Raw genomic sequence first — 23,773 nt, 5'->3', positions numbered from 1 at the left:
ATTATGTCGGGCATGGAGGGTTGAGAAGTTAACATCATAGACCTTTGCAGCTCGTCGCAGACTTAATTTTGGGTCTGCCTGATAGGCCTGAAGTGCAAGAAGGATTTGAGCCTCTTTATTAGATTGAGACATATTATTTGGTTGAGAATCAATTGATTAGATGGTTAGATGTAAGGTTGAGGGATTTTTGATCGGCATGCTTGTCTGATCGGCATGCTTATCGTGTACGTTAGTATTATTTAAAAAGTTAATAATCTTATGGTGTTTATATTTAGTATAGTATATAGTATTATTTCCTTTAGGGTTTAATTAGGCCTAATCCTAAGAATAGAGAAGTTATTTATAAACTACTACTTTCTTTATTTTATACTTTCCTAATAGTCTAAACTAGCCCTTTTTAGGATATATTATATAAAATATATAATTAAAGTTCAGGACCTTAGATAATACTAATTTTATATTAATTATAGGGTTAATAGTTATCTAGGGCTATAAGGCGAAATCTATAGGTTATTATAATAAAAAAGCCATTATTAAAAGTAGTAGAGGCATAGAATAATATAGTATATTATATTTATATACTTAAGTGATATTTAAGAGATTTGAAGATTATAAATATAGGAAAATCAGATGTTATTAGGTAATAAAGTGGCATCTGACTAATTAGAGTATATAGCTTATCCTAATATCTATTATAATATTAGGGTAAGGGAGCCTAGTTTTATCTAATATCTAATATATATTATATTAGATATAGCAGGATAGCAGAGATAATATTAGGATAGTATATCAGGATAGCATATCAGGATAGGCAAGTCTGGGTCGGGGTCTGTGGTAATCGATAATGAAAGATTCGACATGGGATGAATCGACCTCTGAATGGCTACACAACATTGTCAGCAAGCCACTGAACGGCCCCGGGGAAACTCTCAGAATACGTAGCGATTTCTATATCCTCGCCTCTGGCGTCCTTTCACGACCAAAGGTTCCTAATTCCCCTGGCCTACTTGAATTTGGCGGCCATATCTTTCACACAGCCCGATGGGATTATAACTACACCGGCGGCTCGCCTGAAGATCCCAGACTATCCAATTTGAAAGACAAAAATGTAGCCTTTCTTGGCACCGGAGCCACTGGTATTCAGGTGGTTCCGGAGCTTGCAAAATGGGTCAAGAAGCTATATGTGATCCAAAGAACCCCTGCAGTGGTGGCTGAGCGTGGACAGACCCCGATAGACCCCAAGCAGTGGTGCAGGGATACTCGTGAGAAAGGATGGTAGCATAAGCGCCGTGAGAACATGTCTGCTCGACTTTCGAATCACGTGGAAGTAAAGGAGGATATCATCCGTGATGGTTAGACATCATTCCCGTCATTCTCTGGTCTGGTAGCTGGTCCCGCGGCCGCCAAACTTACAGCAGAGACGGTGGAGAGTTATATACAGTCTCTTCTTATCCTGGACTTCCCCCGTTAAGAAGCCGTGCGCTCTCGTATATCCGCCATAGTCAGGGACCCCGAGGTTGCTGAGAATCTAAAGCCATGGTACCCTGGGTGGTGCAAGCGCCCCTGCTTTCACGACGAGTACTTGCAAGCCTTCAACAACTCGAACATTGAGCTCATCGACACCAACGGTAAGGGAGTTGAGCGATGCACAAGCGCAGGCTTGGTCGCAGGCGGCAAGGAATTTGACGTTAACGTACTCATCCTCGGCACTGGATTTGAGCCGTGGACAGCAGGTAGCCCGGCTTATCGTGCCAATGTGACAATCAAGGGTCGTGATGGGCTCGACCTTGACGAGAAGTGGAACCAAGGTATTGGCACTCTACACGGGGTTTTCACCAGAAACTTTCCCAATCTCATTCTCCCTGGCACTTCTCAAGCTGCCGGCACGGTCAATGTTGTCCACACCATGGATGTTGCGGCGCAGCATGTAGCGTATATCCTTGCAGAAGCATCCAAGAGATATGCGTCCGGTGAGAAGAAGAAGGTACTTGTGGAGCCTACTGAGGAGGGCGAGGCAGACTGGGTTCTCAAGATTGTCCATGGCGCGTACGCACTTGGAGGTTTAACTATTTGTACCCCCAGCTACATGACAAGAGAGGGCGAGCTTACGAATGTGAAGAGCCCAGAGGATCAGATCAAGCTTGCAAAAGGTGGAGTTTGGGCTGCTGGAATAAACGATTATGTTCAGTACTTGGAGAGATGGTCGGCCGCTGATGATTTGGAGGGCGTCGAAGTTCGGGTTGTTGGCTGGTTGGCTGGTAGTCTTGTCTATTGTGGCAACTATTTGATTTTAGAACAGAATGTAACTCTCAACCCCGACATCTTGACTCCCACCATGAGTAAAACCTTTCGAGTCTTCGGTACATCGGCCATTGGCCCCCAATAACTTACTGAGTAGGCGTCAGGGGCTGATCGCTATGCATTTGTTAAATGATCTTGCCATTTCGAACTTCAGAGCTGAGATAGGACCTAATCAGAAGGTTTCAATGCAAGCCGAAGCGCTCAAAACGTCTGTTGTGTGCCAAAGGAAACAGAGCGCCGAGAATACGCCCGGATGACTTGGTTATTGGAGCCATTCATACAAGTTATGTATGTCGGGGTTTCACACTCGCACATATAAAACAACGACAGTAAATACCATATCTCTTATGTTACATATAGTTTCAGCCAACAACGTCTACAAGTTGCAAAGTCTCTCTTGCGCTCACAACATAACACTGTCTGCTGCGTGCCACGGTGCTTCTTTATCTATCGGCCTCAGCGGTCCGTTGAGGTGCCAACCTGCCTTTCTCTGAAATTGGAAGAGGCCATCAGGATCGTATTTTCTACTGACGCCAGTGAGAAAAGCTGTCGACTCTTTCCCGTACCCATCGAATACATCTTGGAATGGGTTTGCGTAGTTGAGATAGACATAATCGTCTTCTTTTCCCAGCTCTTTCGCCTTGCTCAGTGTCTTTACTACCGTGGCTCGCATGGCCTTCCATACGTGCTGGCTGTTGTTTGGGTTTGACCAATTTCGTTCCAAGAGGTATACCAGGAAAGGCTCTTTGCCTGCTCTGCCAAGAGCGTTTCCGCCGTTCCTGCTCATGGCGTCGATGATGTTTTGAGGAACGAAATTTATATCCGCAAGAGGAGCTCCGTCGATCCCGTGCTCGCCAATGATGCGATCAGTCTCTGCACGCCAGGTTTCAAAGAAGAACTTTATGATACGTTTGTCGACTTTTGTGCAGAATGTATAATAGCCGTTGCAGAGTCCTTTAGGGGTGTGGCTGGCTATGCTATCGGTGCGCTCCGATAGGCTTGCATGCCCCGCCGTGATGCCAAGTGAAGGGATCTGGAGGAACTTGCCCAGGACGGAATCTCTATCTGGCTCAGTCGGCTTCAGGTGCTCGATGTCAGTATGATAGAGCCACTGGCCTTCGTAGTTGAGGGCGGCAAGGATAACAGAGGAATCTCTGTTGCCGACATTGTCATTGCCGTACGCAATGAAAGCGTCAATGACGTCGTCCGCTTGTTGCCATTCGTAGGCGATACCGCCTCCCCAGAGGTCCTGGTAAGGATACACGCTTAATGTGAACTCTGTGACAATACCAAAGTTGGCGCCACCACCGCGAAGTGCTTTATACAGGTCGGCGTTGCTCTCTGGGCTGGCTTGCACGATACTTCCGTCAGCAAGGACGACCTCGAAAGAGAGGACATTGTCCAATGCCCACCCGTGACGATTAGAGAAGAAAGATATTCCTCCTGGTAGATGTAAGTTGGCGAGAAAAGAATAGATAAGTAGGTAAAATGCGGCTTACCTGAGACGCAGAACCCCCCAACTCCGACCGTCGAAGCTCTTCCACCCACGACTATCAGCCCCTTGGGGTTCAAGTGGCCGTAAACATTCTTCCAGTTGTTTCCTGGCCCAACCTTGCAAGAAGTCTTGTCTGCGGATAGCTCAACCTTGTCAAGTCGTTTCAAGTCGATGAGTACACCACTTGACACCGATGACTCCCCTGCCAATCTGCCATGCCCGCCGCTTTTGACTCCAAACGGGCATCCAGTGTTTCTCAAGATTCGCATAACGTCTGACACCTCCTGACTGTTGCATGGCTGAATGATGCAGTGTGGCTTGCACTGGGCCTGTTCAAGGGCCCAGAAGCCCTTTCGAGCATCTTCGTACTCAGGAGTGTCGCGGATACATACACGCTCTGGTATAGTGGCGTGCAAAAGCTTGACCTGGAATTTACCGTTAGTCACAAGTAGCAGCATGTATCTGAAGACTCGTACCGTTTCCTCAAAATGAGCTGGAGACGGCTCAGCCCTCCGTCGGAGATCTGTGCTATGGGCGTCGGACATTGAGCCGGGGTGATTATGTTGGCAGGTAAACGTTGGAGCTGGGCGGTAATGTTGTGTATTGTAGCTTAATTGTCGAACCTGAAGTATTGGGGATGCTGCAAACTCAAAAAAAAATTGCTACAGTATCTATGAGTGTATTTAATGCCATCTTGACATTAAGCTGGGGGCGGGTGTCGGAATTGCTTAGATCAGTTCAGGATGCTGTGCCAGCCGGATAAAAGGTCTTGGCGCTTTGTTGCGCGCCCGCGGATCCCGAGATAGTTTGAACTTATTACAGTTCCCCTCGTTTTCAGTACCGGCATGGATGGGAACAGTTCATGAATGTGAGGAAATTGCCTTGGTCAACAAACAACCGCGTAGCTTAGCGTGCGATATCTCCGAGCGCCTAGATAAGCACGACTCCTCATCATACATAGTGTTGCTTTTACTCCACGCACGCCGGCTCCGCAGGGCCCGAAGGTAAAAACGTGCTTCTCTAGTAGCGGGGCGTGTGATTTTATTTAGTGGATACACACCTTCGTTTACCGACGTCAAGACAGCTGCAGACACGCATAGGTATAGGAACAAGCAGTTATCGGAATGGTCTGGTCTGGTAGACCGGTTAGACCAACAAGACCGCCAAGAATGAGGCTGTCAGGGCTCCACGTGACAGGTCACGTGTACACTCAGATAAATACGGTATTGTCGCTCAAGGGCAGAACGTTTTCTGCTCCCTGAACGACCTCTTCGTCAATGCACGCTATGCTTTCTGCAAAGCCTCTGGCCCCGTGACAGCTGAAGTAGTGGAAGGAAGAAAGGAAATGTATTTTACGAGTAGCTATCAATCCATTCATTGTCATTCTCACTATCCTCGCTATCACTGTCATCCTCAACCTGGGGCTTTCCATACCAAGCCCGGAGACACTCACAAGCTTCTATGATATCCGATTTCAGCCTACCACGGCGATCAACTATAGTAAGCTTTGCGCTACTAAAAAGGCGTTCGCACTCATCTGACATGGGTGAGATCGCAAATAGATCCAGAGCGAAGTGAGCGAGATCTCTCTGGGAGTTATAACGAGATAGCCAGTACGTAATGGCGTTATTGTAACTTGCCTCGTCGTTATGGAGCCTGTCGGTAGAAATATATTGTTTATATAAATCTGTTGTGGAGACCGGAGCGTCTGTTTGAATACGCTTATGTTCCCGCTGGTGATTAAATGCTGGGTCAGGAGCTCTCTCCTTCCTGGCCGGTGGTGGCAGCATCTTAACAGAGTGTCTTCTCTTATACTCTGTCTCCCAGAGATGCTTCACCGCTGATTATGCGTTATCAAACCACCCCCTCTTCTCTTCGTCGCCGTGAAGAACCCACTCTTGCCTAAACCACGCCTACTTGCGATATGGATCGAGGATTTGAGCCGCATAGTATGCCGGTGGAAGGTCAGTATCTTCAGGGAATCGATTCTGCTAATTTAGCTGCTGGTTGTTGTAGTACTTGGCACATTTTGACCACGCGGCATCTGCGCAGCTTTGAAGGTACTTCTATGTAAAGTTATTATTATCCCTAGAATGGATATCGTGGTAGTAATCCTTTGTCTTACTTATCTCTCGAAGAAGGCAGTCTAAAGTTAAAAACCAGTTAGCAAGTGATGTCTTCTTACCTTTAGAAAGCAAAGTTGCAGCATAGAAGTCTTTTAGAGCGAGTTCAATTATTTCAAGCTTGAACCAGTGCTGTCTATTAAGTTTAAAGTTTGTAATCCCTTGAGAGCCTTTCCTAGGTACATGGCGAGCTAAGAAGATCTCTAAACGTTCCTGAATATTCAATGCCTGTGTAATTGAATGAAACCATGAATTCCAGCGTGTTAAGTTATTCTAGATAAGCTCGAGCCCATCGAATTTAGAGAGATCTCTGCTGATAATGATTGCAGCAAACTCCTTACGGCGTTGTAGAGTAAGCCTAATGTATTATATGAGGTTGTGAAGCCGACCTAAATATCTAAATCTTCTCTAGAGCTCTTCCACCTTTCTATAGTCTCCGCGTTGGTAGTGCTTTTCAAGCTTTGCTAGATACTTCTTATAGTTCTAACCCATGAGAAACGCCTGGCAGCAGAGGTTGATAATGTGGCCTAAGCAGCGAAGTCGGCGATGGCAATGTTATTTCAAGTCCATCTATAGGCAGAGCTCCTTAAGTATAAACTTAATAGCGGCATTATTTAATAAGGCTTTATCCAGAATAAAGTATCTGATCTGATCTTTGCCAATATTATATTCTCTTAATAATTTAAGAATCACTAACCTAATATTCTTGCTAGTGTATTCGCTGTATATATATTAAATACCTAAAATAGTAGTTGGTCGCTTATCGGCAGTGTTGATCTATATGGCGATAACCCTAATAATAGCATAAGGGTTTAGCAAAGTCTAGAGATTAAAGGAAATGGAGATTCTGCTCCTCGTCTGCCTAAGGTCCTCCCTGAGCTGTTGCTTTTTCGACTAAAAGGTATCTATAATCTAACTCCGGATAGTTTTTGCTGCTTTTGGAAGGTGGTTGAGAAGTGCCGGATTTAAAAAGAAGAGTAGTTCTTAGAAATACTGATTTTCTAGTTTAAAAGAAAGCAATATAATAGTATATAATTTAACGAATTAGAAGGTCTTTGAACTTCTCTATTAAGTCTCTCTAGAAGAAGGTATTAGTAGTAGCTATGCTCTTCTGCTAATCTAGTATAGATTTCCGTGTTAAACTATATTTCTTGATATTACTCTGGGGATTAATCTGGTGCTTCTGTTCTAGGTGATTTCTGACCTTAGAAGTGCCATTGGTAATAAACAATTCTTGCTTATTCTTTCTAGCTGTGCACTTATAATAGCAATATACCTCTTTCTTATCGCTACCTCGAATGTATTAGAGGCCATACTTCCAGATGTGTGATAAACCTAGACGAAATCCCTTCTTTGTAATTGTCGCGCGTTTTACGTAGGTGATACGGTCCTGTACAAACTCATCCGGAGGTTCGTGATATCGAAGAGGGGCATTAATCTAAGATTCAGCCACCCCGATCTATTTATAGCCAGACCGGTCCAGACCATTAAGACCGGTCCGACCATGGTCTTGAGAAATCCTCAGACCAGACCAAGTCTTGGCGGTCTAGACCATTCCGATACCTAATAACGCCTTATGATACCTCGAGGCAAGGAACTTATGCCCTTATTATGGTCACGAATGTTTAAATTAAAGAAGCAAGACTACAGAGTATTCCTACAGCTATGATTGTTTCGTACTGCTCGTCTACCAGGGGATCTTCGCATCTCACTCTGGATACGCCTTGGGCTGGTAAATGGATCAAGGCCTTGCCGGTAGATAGGCGTTCGTACAGTTCCAGGACGTCCGGTGAGATCCCTGAACATTGAGCGGCCTCGTAAGCCATACGGTGACCGATCGTTTTAACCAACGGTCGGCAAAATGGAAGAATGTGCTGATTAAAAGCCTCGGTCCGATGCTTTCCATATCCTCCAATCTCCGTAAGTCTTGATTGAATTTCGGTCATCAACCGGTGCTCTTGCTGCGCTAAGGGCGTTAACGCGTTCTGACAGGTTAGAAGTTATAGTTTGCCGCCAAGGAGCTCGGAGACTAAACCTGAGAAGAGAATTTGTCAGTCATTCATTCATTGTTAGGCCAATACGGCAATTTTCAAGAAAATTCAGGTATGCATAAATACATAGTACCAGCGTATCGCCTTTGGCTATAGAGTTCCCCTGAAAAGTCAAGTCTAGTTCACTGATCTAATTAAATGCGAAAAGCCCTCGCCATCCGCACCTCTCCGCGAGTTCCCCTAAGACACGTGATGCTTTGATCACTGTGGCTTTAAAGATGGTGTTAAGCGCGTGTTGCATCGGATTGGCAGGGTCCGGGCACATGCTTACAGCCTAATAGGCGAATGCGGTTAAAACCTTGCCCTGGACCCATCCTTCGATGATAGGGCGCTGCTGAGTGCTAAAGCCGATGATTGGCATAGCCGAATGCCCATCGGGCGCCGTGATAGTCCTTCGCTCGCTGTAGAGAGCAGCTATATGTGTTCCGACTCTGATAGCAGATATACCCATGATGGAAAGCGACAACGTTCTAACAGCAACACGCCGAATATGGCACAGAAACTCAGCACGCTCACTCTCCGGCTTAGCGGGCGAACCAAGCATGGCATTATAGGGCAACTAAACACGATTAAATGTCGTAATTGCATGATCCAGTGGTTTGGTACCAGGTCTCGTTGGTAATATTCGCGACGAGACTCCAGGTCGTATTGCATCTGCGTCGCTGAGAAACACAATGAAAGGCTTCACGCCTTGGCTCTTCCCTCGGACCATCAGACGGGCGAAAATAATCGCGACCCGTGGTATTCCATAGTATGGTGTTATAGGAGGCATTACTTTTGATGCTGCTGTGGTAGGAGTATGTAACTCGAAAGAGCCATTAACCTGCAGCATTGCCGTGGTTTCCAGGTTGCGAGCATCTAAGCCGTGACTAATCTCCGTTAGCATGAACTCCCCGCAGATTTTAAAATTTAGTAACTTTATGAGTAAGTCTTATAGGTCTAGACGCTCCTTGGCAAAATAGCTGAGCGTTCCTATGCAGAGGTTTATATGAATTACTGCGATAATAAAAGCCGTCATATTGCAAGCAGCAATCACTTCATAGACTTATTAGACAATAACACTATGCGAAACCATCGTCTATTAAGGCTTATTATCGAAATAAAAATCCCAAAACCTCTTGGTTAACTTCTCGATATTATGCAATATCAGATCTACTATGCGATGATCTTAGCCTAGTTCGCCGAGAAAGATAGTTGTATGCACCGCTATATCGATATATCAATTTGGCCCTCTTATAGTGCAATGCCACGTCCACTGGCCATGCAGGGGGAATAACATCGTAGTCGCGTTGCCAAATCTCTTAGTCGAGGATTATCTTAGAGTAGAATATTTCTCTCAGTAAAAATTATATTAACAACTCGATGCTTTTAGAACGATGGCAGACTCTTGGTCTACATGAATGGGTTCTTCGCAGGTATGGGTTCGTGGGTTAATAATGAATCTTACGAGGTCAGCCTCCACCGGCTTTTAGTAAGTACAGGTTTCGGCAATATTTCGCACATTCTAGGTATTACTATTACACTTGTCCAGCGCTCAAAACTGGCGCTAAATAAACATTCGAAAACAGACGTCGGTCGATATAGGCGGCGCATCAGCTGTCAGATATGGGAACATAGGATAGGTTGGATGAATTCGCGATACTCATTATCTTAGCCAATCTCTGAAACGCCATTATCGGACATTCTTCCTTGGGTGGTGCATTAATGGGTGAGGATTGGCTTAAGGGGTTTCCAGTATTTTAAGCTCTTAGTAAATCAACCTGGAGTAAGATAGACTCCATCGTTTAGTCCGGAAGTCTCCTTAGCCCTATGCCTAGCACGGCGCTCGGTCTTCTGAGGATTTATCTTGGCTACGATTATGCACTGGGGCAAAGATAAGAAATATCGGTAAGCTTTGCCTATGTTGGGTCATTACATACTAATCTAAAACAAGCCATTGGGGCCAATCCCTCACTGCTGCTAAAACAGGAGTAAATTCTATCCTAGGCCTTTCTTGACTTTCCCCCGAGCCTTTGTGTTTACTCCTGAGGCCAAAGAGACATATATGTGTAGTCATTTGTCTTGCAGCCCAACCTATGATTATACCATATCTCTTGCCACGACAACAAATAACTGCATAGACATATACAAATCGGGTGCCTAGAGATATCTCCTGGTTAAGAGCAAGAGGTACATTGAGTACAGTTTGGCGAAAAAACCGTGCGACTCACCATTTGGATCGGAAGGCCTGAGGCAGGACTGTCAACACGAAAAGGGCAAAGAAGCGTTTTTTCCAACTACTGCGCTATGAGCTGCTCACATACGAGCCTGACGGTAGTTGGCGTGGCTTGGCAACATCGATACAAAGAATTTGCAAAAATTCCATATACGAGTGCGAAGACGACTATCACGAGTACCAGGGTCGCGGAATACTATGCCTTAGCTTTTTGGTCAAGAAAGACTCGACAACCTCGACCTTTATCGAAAAGCTGCTGAGGAACCCCAAGCTTCATGCAGTTGTTTGGAATGGTCTTGATGGTACGCTATACAAGCCTAGGAAGTTTATTCGCAAATATTTTACTGCTTGGATCAGGCGAAGCTTGGAGTCAGGGTCTGAAGGGTGGGATAAAATGGCGGGCCCCTCACCGGAGCGTAAGCTGACCTTAAAAGATTTTGATCTCCAACACCTGGGGTTTGAGGTATACATCTGCCAAGTAGCGATGGCAACAGAATGGGAAGCCTATACTGTGGTGAATAACGACGAATCCGATGACGTGATTGACGAGTTTGACATAGTCGATGAGATGGTGTCAATGTTGAAAAAGGCGGGGGTTAAGCCTCGAGACATGGAATGAGGAATGAGTGAGTTAGCGGGTACTATTTTAACAATCATACCTAGCTACTTTCATTATGTTTCTTTTAGCAACATAAATACTAAAACGGCACGAGACGAGCAAAACCTTATCCTGATAGTGGCTACTGATATACTGGCCTGGTTTTATGAGCGAGTACTCCCAAAATCCTCATCTTACATCATTACGATCTAATCAGATACTTCTCAACCATCCAGTATGTCACAGCCTTCAACTTAAGCTAGAGTCCTTCTTACATTCGAAACAACGCAGAATAACCCAGAAATAAGTATCCAACGTGCCGTAACTGTGTTTGAGGTTGATCGCTTTACTCTGCGACGTTGTAACAAGGTATTCGACCAAGACGCGTGCATATGCCAGATTTCTTGTGATTCGTCACATAGCAGGGAAAGTGGTTTCCAATGGACTTGACAAGGGTGACACGATTTAAGGCGACGCGAAAAGGGGCTCCGTTCCCAGACAGAGCAGACCGTAGCAGCGCGCTAACAGCGGGTGCCAAGAAAAGATTCTTACAGGAGAGAGTTGTGTTGGCTAAAATGTCTGAGTGTCGTGTTGGGCAATACGGTAGGCAACATCTTCGATACAAAGATGCAATATGGACTTCAATGAATACTTCGAGGTAGGAGCATAGTAACAATGTGGGGCTCCTAACTGACTTGAGCTAAAACGAGTTGTTGTGAGATTCAACACAATGGCATTGGTTATGATCCATCTTATGATCTTATGATAGGCTCAATTTAGCTACCTTGACCATAAGAGACGCCTTCCCCTCACACTATATTGATTTAATCTTGGACAGACCAAGTAAGCGTCCTACTTGGCGACAGATGCAATATGCCCCCATCACCAATCACCAACTTAGCTCTTTGTTATGTTATACGGTTTACGCTCCCACCTCTTACTCCCAAAATGGCCCTGTTTCCCACTCCACTGGATAAACTTGGTGAGACCATATCAAAGCTCCAGTTTGCTGGTCAACACCCCTTTGATAGCCGTTTGGATGAGACCTCTGCTTCTGACCATTGACTTTCCAAATAGGCTGACCGTTAAAATATTCTCTGCAATAAGGTTGCAGGCCTCCTATACTGAAAGGAGCTGCTAGCTCTGCTTGGCATCGTCTCCAACCTTGAGCCAAGAGCCGGTAAAGTCCATACCGGAGGCTGCAGGAGCTTCCATCAATTGGGAGAGTCCAACAGTCTATCGGACATTTCTCATCATTAATATCTTCGGCTCTGAAGGCCCTGAATTGCAGCAGAACCAGAACGGCACCGTCGAAGCAAAAGACTTGAGGGCACACGTATTTCGCCGCATATCTAACATGTTTGGTCAGCTTGATATCATCTATCCTCTTCGGGGTCAAGACGGAAAAATCCATGTCAAAGACAGGATCCACAACCTTCAAGAATCTAATACTCACCCTCTTAGCTCTTGTGAGAGCTTCCTTTGATCTGGTGATGCGATGGTTCCATTTTGCCATTCATCTTGGATAAGGAGATTACGTTTAATCTCACCAATCGCCACGGTCTTTCTTTGTTGGCCCACTTTGATAGAAAATACAGAGTCGATATTCTCCCCTATACTGTTTTCTGAAATGGGTTTGATGTGAGACGACTGTGTGAGGGACGGATAGGAGTGCCATGCAGACAGGACTACATTTACCACCTCGGTATTAAACCAGTTTTCGCAATCTGCCTCGGTTTCGAGTCTCCAATGGCGATTATTTGGTGGCGGCTTGTTGGTTAAACCGCAATCTGTCATCATTCTGCAGTTCCATGAAGCCAGTTTCAAAGTTTGAGTGATACTGGTCATCTCTGCCAACAATAGTGTGCGAGGTGACTTTCTTTATAGGCTTGAATGTACGAGCCCAGGGCTTATCAGAGCCGGTCTTGTATCCAGGATTGCTGATGACATTGTTCGGGTGCTTCAAGATAAGGTCTTCGCTGGTAGACATAATAGGTAAAGTGATAGGCTAGATTTACTAAGCAGGATAAGTCCAATGTTTGAGAAAATAAGTCTGAGTTGGTGGTTGATATATCTAATATGGTTGAATTCATGAGACGATAAATCATAAGAATCCTTGAAGGCAGGCGCCGTTGATGATGGTTCAGCCAACAGCCTTGTAGCCTCCAGCGGTTAAAATCATATGCTTCAAGCTGAGATTTAGTACGAGGACCAATAGGCACGCATTGCTAAGCGCCTCAGTAGTCCAGCCCCACGATGTTGGTACTCTATGAAACAGATGGCCAACCAACAGACATTGAGAAGGCTGACCTCAGCCAATTGGAGTGCGCATGTGACTAGTAAGACCCTTGTATGTTTTGATTTACGACTCTTTGGCTTACGTACCTCTCGTGAGGTATTGGCATCAAAGAGACTAAAATTAGAAAGAAAAATAGGTTGAATGGAATAAAACTTTCTCGTTTTAGTTACATTGTTCTTCAAATGTATGAAGTATTGGGACAATGTTGTTTTAGCTCGTTGTTGTCTGCTTTGTAAGCGGGATTGGAAGAGCCGATGACTAAGCTTGGCTTATCCAATTTTTTCCCGCCGCTGTTCGCCGCGTCGCGCTTCGCCAGTTCTTTAATCATCCCCTAAAGTTTCGTCGCTAAGCAAATTACCTTTCAAAGCTGAATCTTAACTGCACAATGGAAAACTCAGACACGAATGAGGCATCAGGCACTCCACGGATTGACATCGTCACCGGAAAAGCCCCTCTTGCAACGAACGTCGTAAGATATATTACCCGCTTTCTCCTTTGTCTACCTGCTGATAAAATTTGGGCTCCAGCAATTTCGGTTTGGCACTCGAACAATCCAAGCTACTGGCTCAGCAGCAGACCGTTGTCACCCCAATGTTCTCCTCCTGCGGATAGAGCAGATATTTGTTCAATATGCTATCCAGTTCTTGTTTCAAGTTCTATCTACAGTAACTGGATCATGGATTGAAAGCAAATTCCCAGAGTAGTTTCTACCAGAAAGAATTGTCCTGAAATTCCAGAAACTGAATTGGGAAGAAGAATTTGACAACGAACTTATTGCGTACCATAAACTGCAACCCATTCAAGGTCTCACCATTCCCAAACTCTTCGGCATTACCCAGTATAACAACACTCGCGCTCTGATACTCAGACATTGGAGGTTATTGTGTCGCAACTCCTGAAGGCGCCGTACTGGATGAGCAAGATATGAGGCCCCTAACATATCACGCCTTCAAGTCCTTACATGACTTAGGTGTCTCTCATGGGGATGCCAAACTGGATAACTTTCATCTTGTCACAGATGACGGAAAGGATAAAATCATGATAGTTGACCTGGAATCGGCAGATTACGAACAAACCGAGGAAGAACTTGCATATACAGCCAAGACTAAAACAAATTTTGTGATGCGGCAATATCATAATCACTTAGAATGTATGAAACATGATTGTTTACTCCTTCCGAAGCGGCCACTGAGAGCATAAACTTATTGGCCCCCGCCCTTCTTAGTTATTCAGTTTGGAAAATAAGATATGTTGGCAATATATCGGACTTCAGATCTTTCTTTGGGTCAGAGTTATGCGTCCTTTAATATGCAAATTTAAAATCTCGTCGATTGGTTCTAGTAAGTCGCACTGATGTATCACCAAGCCTGCTAGGAAAAGGGAGATGCTTCTGTTTGGCTTCAAGACTTACTGCTCATTTAAAGTCTTACTACCTTCGGACTCTGAATCAAACCCTAAATGGTTTTGTCTATACTTATTCAAGTATTAGATGTTTGCATTCACGGGCCAGGCCAATATCGGAGGGCGCTGAATTCTGCGTGGATGCAAGTTGCTTTGGTTGAAGGACAGATTCTGTGTATGTTGTCGTAAAACCGATCCCCGGTGGCCAGCTTATCACATATCAAATAATGGTTGCTCTGATTTCGTCTGGCAGTATCTTGTCACGAGCTGTATGTTCGCCAGCGCCTTTGTGTTGGATAGGTAGTTGGCTATTATGGCCTAGAAGTATAATTGTATGTCGAGTATAGTATGAAGATAGCAAAAGAAGGTTTCCACAAAACACAGATGACTGAGAGGCTCTATGAGCTGCATGGCTGCACAGTTATTCTTAAGGGCTCTCAGTCATCTACAGCGACTGTATTAAGAGCCAAACATGATGGGGAAAGGAACGCAATGTAGCCGGGACAGGGTACGGGCTTGGCCCATATTCAGCCCAGCCGTTAAGTATATGCATCGTTATGCTTCGTCACTACCAACCTTAGCTCACCCTATATCCTGAGCCGGTCTGCCGTCATTCACGTATTCCCTTTCGCTACTCGATCTCATACAATAGTGTTGAAGCCCAATAGCATGGATGCTAAAGCCGTGTCTGTCTCATGTGCCGAAGTTATGCCTGATACAGCCTGAGCAGGCTGTAAACAGCTTTGGCAAGTGTCATCATCTACAACTTGAACTTCAACTCGAGGCGAGGCGACTACTATGGCCCATTTCGTAACTTAGCGTTAGGAGTTGTCTAAGTAAAAAGATCAGAATCATTGCTGAACTCCGCGTTTCCGGTTTTATACGCGAAAGCCAGTCGCGAAGCCCTGTTTGCAACGCAACCACTCCACAGTATCAGTTCGCACGCTACAGCATAGTAATAGGGCTACAAAGGATCATATAATATTTACTTGATTGATAACATGGCCTTTGATCCCCTGGTGGGCTTTCACTCTGTCGTGGAAATCAAGAGGTAGTGAGCTATAGGGTAGTTATTTATCGGAGGCTTACTTTTATTCTTGTCCGCTTGTAGCCAATTTGGGGCTGTTTAGAATGAGCGGTATCCTGCTTTGACAAGGGGCATAGGCCTTGACTTGCAGTTCCCGGACATCTCCCAATAATAGTTTGTACTCCTACGAGACGACGTTGAAATTAAACTTGATCAAACCGCTCCCTCCGTTTCTTCGCTTAAGTGTTATTCAGTCATGCACATGCCTTTTGCCGTGTTTTTTATGTGCTATCTCTGAATTTGCTGGCCGACGGCATTATCTGCCTCAAGACTTTTATAATGACCGAGACGAATCAAGATCCTAATCTTCCTCCAGAAACATATCGCTATTAGCACCACCAAAGTCATGACCAACAAGAGTTCTATGACTAGGTACGTAGCAAATCTTGCCGTAAAGCTACTGGTGTACCACACGAGAAGGCCAACCAAGATCTCGTCGTCCTCGAGATCGACCAGGAACAGAGGTGTCGAGGCTGTGATGAGATCGAGCCTCTGAAAATAAGGTCTCGATCGGTTCAGCGTGAACCGAAGTAGTATGGCGACAATGGCGGCCATTGTGGCGCTTATCAGAATGGCCACCACGGCGGAAGATTCTTCGGTCAGGCCATCAGTTCCCGCCACGGCAAGCGCCGTAAACATAAGCGATATTATGCCCAGGTTGGCTGTAAATAGCGAGATGTAGTTAAAATGATGCAATAACCTTGCAAGCATAAGTGTTGATGAAGGGCCTAGTTCTCTCGTTATTATCAAATCGAGGGGCTTGTTAGGTTCCGAAGATACAAAGCTGGATATTCTCGTTGGACTTATGTTGGAGTATTTTAATGTATTTTGATAATGAAGGTAGGATATATTGCGATTAATGAAGAATATAGAAGATAGCTCAGCATATGTGTATACACTACTGTATCCTGCATGACTTAATCGACTTGAATTTCACAGCACCACGTTGAATTGAGATCGATTATATTAAAGGTAAAAGAATATTACCAGATTATTTATTATCTCTACTGAAATGGCAAGTACTCGAGAATTACCACAGTTCGTCCATTATTATCCGTTCTAGGTTTCAATGACTATTATTAAGTCAATGGTTCATCCACTCCAAAAGTAGAATAAAATTGGTCTTATATGGCGGTTATAACATATATGCGGTATGAAAGATAAAGCATACTCGGGAAGCATAGTTCATATAAAAAAAGGCATATCTTGACGTCGCCATCGTCTGGCACACCTGTCCCACAGTCAGTGCTATGCCATATTGTTTATAAAAGGTCTAGAAGTGATAACTCGCTCTTCAATCAACGAAAGCTATGGGTATTAGCATTCGGCCAGATAAGGTCCTGGTTGTCGCTGAGCATGCATATATAATAAGACCTCTCCGCCGCCTGTGACTGCATAAATTTACTTAAGGCTCTTCCAATAAAACGCATGCATGTGTCTTTGCTTTTCCAGCCATGAATACGATCACATACAAATTATATGGCTACGTGCAATATTGCCAAAATGCCAATAATTAGAACGGCACTAACCTATACATTCCATATATACCTTCGTCAAGCAATATATTAGCCGGTCTAGTATCATCCAGGGACATTAGAGGTTCCTATGACCTAGGTTTAGGGGATTAGTATTCGTGGGTCCTACGGGCCAACAGTTATCTGATAGAATAGATCTGTCCTTATTGCAAAAGCCCAGAATGAGGCTTGTTTTTTGAATGCTATTATTATAAATGCGTAAGATATAGATGATATATATAAACCGGAGGTTATATGGCTGGCGACCTTATATATGTAAACTTTTATGCTGCATATTGATTTCCTTCTCTTTCTCTTTCCTTTCTTATAGTACTTATACTACAGTAAGTATGCTCTGAAATCCAACAGGAGACATTACACCTCGCTTTAATAATCCGCCAAAAGCCCCTGCATTCTTAGATAACATACTATTAGTATCTCTGCATTAATTTACTTTTATATCTAGCATCAAAGAAATTTATTCTTTACTATAAATATTACCCTCTATCTTAATTCTATTAGACTTAGAATTCGATGAACTTATGATTCTGAATATAGTTTAAATATATTAACATCGACATCTTTAATCATAGCCGCATTCAAGAAAACTGGATTTATTTATTTATCTATAATCACCATATCTATAATAAAATCTCCTAAATTATTAGACTGGTAATGCGAAACTCCTTATACCCTCTTATTTTATACTATATTGTAAAACAGTATATGTGGCACACCTAAGATAAAGATCTCCTTAACTAGCGCGATGAAATATCATCTTTCGGAAATATACTAACATTAACTATTCTAATGTAATCCTGGTGAATATCCCCGATTGTCAAGTTTAGCTGATCTGTGGATTCTAAGAGCCTATAAAAGAAATCCCAGTAATATACGGCGTCCTCCCGCTGCTGTCTGCCCCCCTGCGCAAGATGTTCGTTTTCGTATTCCAGGGTGGCGATATTTTCTTATAACTGCACCCAGGTGATCGCGTCGTAGGCTACACTCGTCTCCATCATAGAGAGCTGGTGGCTTAGTAGAGCTACGCGCTTAGTTACTTCGCCAGACTCTATTCCATCTACATTAAATATTAGTACGCAGAATAGTGGTAGGCTTCCTGAGCGCAGTTGACTGCCTGCCAAGTTGCTCTTGGTAAATAACACGGCATAGAAACTTCTTCCCACTTCTATACAAAGCTTTTAGTATACTTCGGCTTCGTGGTTCTCGAGATCCTTGGAAATTAAATAGGCTACTTCCGTCGTATATATCCAAGTATAAGCATAACTCTGCTTTATCGTTAAACGAACCTCAGCAGGTTCTACCTTGACACCAGTTCTGCTTTCTACTATTGTCAGGCAAGCAAGTTATGTTCTTGATGGTTATGCACTAACCAATATGTGTTGCAAGCCTATCCCTACATCTTCGTAAGAGCAGCCCATCCTCGCTTGCTTCTTGACTCATATCGACGGTTCCTTTATGTGGATCGAGTCGCTGCATCTTGAGACTGGTGGACCGATCACAATTTGCGTATACACAAAGGCGTGCCTATGGATTTCTTCTATATGGCGTCTTATAATTCGGCAAAATGGCTGTGGCATAAGTCGTCTTCTTATTTAATTCATAAGATGCCATGGGAGATGAGTGTAATTGTATTGTAGGATTCCACACACCGAAGTACGAATATAGCGGTCGTTGTTATATTACAATATACTACACATTCTATGAGGTCCTTTAGAGTCTAATAATGAACCATGACCGTCAAATTTGGAGGCCACTTTTTGGCCGCGACCGGCAGCGCAGCTAGATCTGATCAGGCGACAAGCTTGAAAGTTCACGATTCATTATATCTGTAATCAGACTCCTGGTCGCTTGTTCTCAACTCCTGGCCTTATATGATCCACCAACCCTGGTATTTCATCTTTGCGATACCAATAGCCTGCTTATGACCCTATTCTGTGTGTCCTATACGCCCTGCATCCAAAGAACAGTAGCCTTTAGAATGTCTAGCTCCCTGCTTATTTCCTCTATTTTCTCCTGCATACTAATATTTAGACCAAATAAGTCGCATATCGGTGCGTCGTTCAATACTAGCTCATACTTGCTAGAAGTGGATTCGGGCTCCTGGGCTTCCGAAAGTAGATAAATTGTTTGGCAGGGAGTACCAAGCTACCTATGGCTCAATGGACTGCAATAGTTAGGCAGATTGTGACAATAATCAAAATTTGATTCCTCGCTCTTTGAGCTATGACCTCCGAAGTTAAGGGGTTCCAGAAGCATTCTGATCACTAGCTGTTCCACGATGGAAAGGGCGAGACGATGCAGTCAACTTCCCAAGCGAACCAGCCATATTTATAGCCATAACCAGAGCTGAGTCTCTTAGTGTTTGACTGATCAATATCATCGGCTCTCAGGAGCTCCATTTCTGGCTTCTCTAGATGGAAACAGGTACGAGATAAGAGGTGTCAGGCGGCCACTACTATACTCAACAGTATATTCAATTAATCTCATCCCTACCCAACCATCTATCCAATGGGGTCTGGGATACTTCAGAAGTACAAGATAGACCCGCATGTCTCTTGGCGGCGAGATTAGAGTAGATAACTACTATGTAGTTGATTTGTTTATCGTTCCTCAACCCTGCGGACATTCGCAGTCACCCTCTTGGTCTGTCGGTATTACAAAGCCATACCCTCAAGGCTTCCGGTACAAATGGGTGTTTCTGAACTGCATACGTTGGCATATCCTTCACTTCTTCGCACCGCCATGAAGCGAATCGCGCTCCCGTTGTGGTGCTCGAAAGGTGTCATTATGACATTGACACATACTGATCTAAGTAACGGAGTATCTAAGATAAGGAGATTGTCAGTATCACGTAAGGCAGGTGATGAATGAAATCAAGATATTGTTACCTTCTGGGGGCACTTTTTGCAGAGCATATCCACTTTATGCCTGGTCTTATGACCTCCAAGCCAGGTAATGTAGATCATTAGGGTTTCTGCGCTATCTCCCTTGTAACCGTCGATATGGAAAGGTTTGTGTTCCCAACTACCTCGTGGAGGTTCCCACGCCAACTTTGCTGTGCGGCCTGAGGGGACAGTTCGATGCCATTCATTCCTCCTGCCATATCCAATGCCACGCGTAGCGACCAATGGACTTGGTTGCTTCTTCACAGACCTTCGGACTCTCTTCTGTCGCTTAGAGAGGCTTTCGAAATATTCTTTCACCAATATGTCGTCTTCAATTTTGTCTCCGAATTTCAAGGGTCAGCTAGGCAGGGCGTAGGGGCACGAAACAGGCAACTGACTCGAGATTCGTCTGGGGCTCCTACGTCCACTCTTTGCTGCTCTCATGGCCTTACTATTTCACTTGGAAATAAATGCAGCCCTGGTATCTATCAGTGTTATGCCAGCCTAGAATGGTAGAGGCGATGATGGCCTAAGCGAAAGTATTTATATAACCTAGGTTGTCCCTGAAATACGAGGAGCAGAAGGTGAATAACCAAAGGTTTAGGTGGCCGCTAAACGCGACGAACAAGGTAGAAAGTAAACAATCAAAATTTAATATAGCCCTTACGTCTTTATTAATGAAGTAATCCTGGATAGAATCTACTAAGTATCTAAATCAGATCAGTATGAATATAGCTGTCTAGGTTACATGATTTTAGAGAAGCTGTTGACAGACGTTTCACTTATATGCCGTTATTTTCATAGTTATCATCTCTTTTAGCCATAATGGTCGTTTGTCCAGTTTAAAAACACTTGAATACTGTGCTATAGAATACTTTTATCTGAATGAGAGTTGAGTAATCGGAAGGGCAACACGGTATCGCAGAAAATACGATCATGAACAATAGAAAAGGTGATCATTGAATCGAATAGAAAGAAAGAAGGAGACTATCCCGATTCTCTTAGTAAACAAAACCAAGACTGGATGCAAAAATGGCCGTAGGATAGTAGTAGTACACCTGGATGGGAAAGGTCCCTGAATTGCCACGGGCCGATTCCTGACGTACATAAGAGCCCCAAACGGGCCCACAACTCGACGAGAAGATCCACTGATAGGCAATGGAAGTAAAAGACTCCAAAGTCATTTTTGGCCGGTCTGAATTTTCTCTGTATTATTGTTCAGCCCTAGACTACAGCTTCTATTAAAAAAATTGCGCGGATTATATAAACGACGGGGCCTATGCTGGTTCGTGTCTTAAGCCTGCCTTATTATCTGCTTACTTCGAAAAGCCACTCCTGTGGTTATACAATAGCAGTCAAGTTCGTGTACGCCATTAACCCAACTCTCGCCATGAACTTTAAAATCCTCGCGTGGAGCTTTATACTTCTCCAAAGCGCTATAGCACTGCCAATTTCTATCCATAAGCGAGAATTATTAGCTAGTCGAACAGATACAAAAGGCAAAGACCAGTGCGCAGAAGAGTTAAAATTCTCAGAAGTTACTTCGGATGCATTTAAAGCTATTACTTATCTTCTGTATTATTCCTTCCCTTGCATAAAGGGGATGAAGTTGCCAAATTAAGTATTGATGCTAGAGAGAAGAAAAAGAAAAGAAAAGAAAAGCTGGGAGTGAGGAATCCTTTTCGTACCAAATGGCGAATTTTAAGACATAAGTAACTAATATATACTTCGTATATTCCGAATTTAATCTAAGATAGAATGCTATTGCTTTATAGGGACTCATACCTACACAACCGGCTATGCATTTAGTATTACATGTTTTTTATATAACCAGTTATATAGATAAGGCTAAATATCTAACTTTAGATTAAATATATAACTGCTATTTAATAATAACACCATTTATAATTAAAATAGCTATTTAGTAGTATTTTTTATCTTTATAACTGCTTATTACTTTATATTCTATATTATTAATCTGCTGCCTAGCCTCTATCTACTATAAATAATATAAAAGTAATATAACCTTTTAACTAATAGGATTATATAAGAATAATTATCTACTTATAATATTAAGAATATAAAGAGAGCCTTATTATATTATAGATATAACTAATACTAATATATAAAAGCTCTCTATATTATAACTATAATATAATTAACTTAATAATATATATCTTCTTCTTCTTAACTTAAATTAATAAAAGGAGATATAATATATAGGATATCTATTATTATACCTTTAGTTATACTATAGAAATAATTCTTTTATTACTCTTAATCTATATAATAAGTATTTAATATAACTATAAGTTAATTAGTAGATATATATATAAATTAAGAGATAAATTTCTTATTATCTCTCCTTAATATAATATCTTCCTTTAAGATATTAAGTAATCTAATAAATCTTCTAGCTTATAATATCTCTATCTCTTTAATAATAGCTTTAAATAATAATAAGAATAATAACTTTAAGATCTTTAAGGATAATACTTAAATTATCCCCTGCTTAATCCCTTTAAATTAAAATAATTAGTTTATCCTATAGCCTGCTATTACTATAAATAACCTTCTTAATTACTTAGGGACTAGATAAGTAATATATAAGGCAGTAGGCTTTTTTTAATATATCCTTTAACTTATTCTTTATAACTAAGAGAATCTAAGAGTATAATAGCTAGTATATAATATATTTAATACTAATAGTTAGATAGCCTAGAATACTCTCCTAGAAGTTAATATAAATATAAGTCTCTTAATACTAATATAGCTTTATATAGTATATAATACGAGCTTTATTCCTACTAAGGCTTTAATAACTATAGTAATATAAAACCAGGGATATAGTATTAAGGGAAACTGGTATACTAGCTAGCTTTATAATATAGTTAATTAACAGTTAGCTTAACTAGTCCCTAATACTATGCCTTTTTAGATAGCTTAAATACTATAATAGTAAGATATAGCCTATTAAGCAGGGCCTCTAATCCCTGCTATAATATAACCTATGCCTGCAGTTAAAATAATTATATATATACTGACTTTGTAAGTGGCCTAGTAAAATAGCATATATATTAATTTAATTAATTTATAGGGGCATATTATATAGACTTAAATAGGCAGATAGTAGGGGGAATTAAGGATATTTAAGATTACTTTCTTATATATATTTAGTAGCATATATATTAGTTTAAATCTCTTATTATATTAATATTATTTACTTTATTAAGGTTATAATCTGCTTAAAGAGAAATATATAATTCCTTTACTTAATTTATTTACTTATATATATATAATTTAATTCTTTATATTTAACCTTATATTATCTTCTTACTTACTAATAATATTAAAATCTAATAGATTAAGGTATTAAGATATATATTAATTAATTTAGCTTTTTTCTCTTAATTTAATAATATATATATTATCCTTCTTAGGCATAAGTAGCTAGTTATAAGTATAAGTATTCTAATTAGAATAATTAATTTATAAGGATTAATAATTTTATATACTTTAACTTTATTAACTTTTAATTATTATAAATACTATAAAATAAAAAAAGGCACTTTAATTATAAAGAGTTATTATTAAGTAATAATAATTATATTATTAAATTCACTGAAATTTACTTTATTTATATATAGCTCCTAATTAACTATTATCCCTTTATATCTTATTTAGTATTAGTGTTACGACCCTAGCGGTTACGTCACGTGTACCCCACAAAAACTCATGCAAGGCATCAACCCCTCAACGGTTACGGGCCAATCAGAGCTAGAT

At 42.1% G+C, this 23,773-nt stretch overlaps 6 protein-coding genes across 6 annotated transcripts; 2 read left to right on the top strand and 4 right to left on the bottom strand.

Moving 5' to 3' along the window:
• Window positions 1–844: 844 nt before the first annotated feature.
• Window positions 845–1,279, top strand: FOIG_16625 (cyclohexanone monooxygenase; the record flags this gene model as incomplete). Its single annotated transcript, XM_031218089.1, has 1 exon — window positions 845–1,279. One exon carries the CDS (start codon window positions 845–847, stop codon window positions 1,277–1,279), a length of 435 nt encoding a protein of 144 aa, XP_031052202.1.
• Window positions 1,280–1,297: 18 nt separating this feature from the next.
• FOIG_16624 (uncharacterized protein) lies at window positions 1,298–2,386 on the top strand (the record flags this gene model as incomplete). Its single annotated transcript, XM_031218088.1, has 2 exons — window positions 1,298–1,352; window positions 1,473–2,386. 2 exons carry the CDS (start codon window positions 1,298–1,300, stop codon window positions 2,384–2,386), a joined length of 969 nt encoding a protein of 322 aa, XP_031052201.1.
• A 318-nt stretch (window positions 2,387–2,704) lies between these two features.
• On the bottom strand, window positions 2,705–4,341 carry FOIG_16623 (uncharacterized protein; the record flags this gene model as incomplete). The annotated part of the gene is made up of 3 exons (XM_031218087.1): window positions 2,705–3,744; window positions 3,801–4,221; window positions 4,273–4,341. The coding sequence occupies 3 exons, from the start codon at window positions 4,339–4,341 to the stop codon at window positions 2,705–2,707; spliced, it is 1,530 nt and encodes a 509-aa protein (XP_031052200.1).
• A 3,903-nt stretch (window positions 4,342–8,244) lies between these two features.
• On the bottom strand, window positions 8,245–8,624 carry FOIG_16622 (uncharacterized protein; the record flags this gene model as incomplete). Its single annotated transcript, XM_031218086.1, has 2 exons — window positions 8,245–8,529; window positions 8,577–8,624. The coding sequence occupies 2 exons, from the start codon at window positions 8,622–8,624 to the stop codon at window positions 8,245–8,247; spliced, it is 333 nt and encodes a 110-aa protein (XP_031052199.1).
• Window positions 8,625–11,700: 3,076 nt separating this feature from the next.
• FOIG_16621 (uncharacterized protein) lies at window positions 11,701–12,914 on the bottom strand. The gene is made up of 2 exons (XM_031218085.1): window positions 12,240–12,914; window positions 11,701–12,135 (listed from the first exon to the last, which is right to left on the bottom strand). The coding sequence occupies exons 1-2, from the start codon at window positions 12,629–12,631 to the stop codon at window positions 11,721–11,723; spliced, it is 807 nt and encodes a 268-aa protein (XP_031052198.1). The 5' UTR covers window positions 12,632–12,914; the 3' UTR covers window positions 11,701–11,720.
• Window positions 12,915–15,871: 2,957 nt separating this feature from the next.
• Window positions 15,872–16,125, bottom strand: FOIG_16620 (uncharacterized protein; the record flags this gene model as incomplete). The annotated part of the gene is made up of 2 exons (XM_031218084.1): window positions 15,872–15,932; window positions 15,983–16,125. 2 exons carry the CDS (start codon window positions 16,123–16,125, stop codon window positions 15,872–15,874), a joined length of 204 nt encoding a protein of 67 aa, XP_031052197.1.
• Between the last annotated feature and the right edge of the window lie 7,648 nt (window positions 16,126–23,773).

This window comes from Fusarium odoratissimum, assembly GCF_000260195.1.
Source record: "Fusarium odoratissimum NRRL 54006 unplaced genomic scaffold supercont1.99, whole genome shotgun sequence".
NCBI lineage: Eukaryota > Fungi > Ascomycota > Sordariomycetes > Hypocreales > Nectriaceae > Fusarium > Fusarium odoratissimum.
Note: the sequence above shows the minus strand (reverse complement) of the source record. Positions and strands in the feature narration are given on the sequence as shown.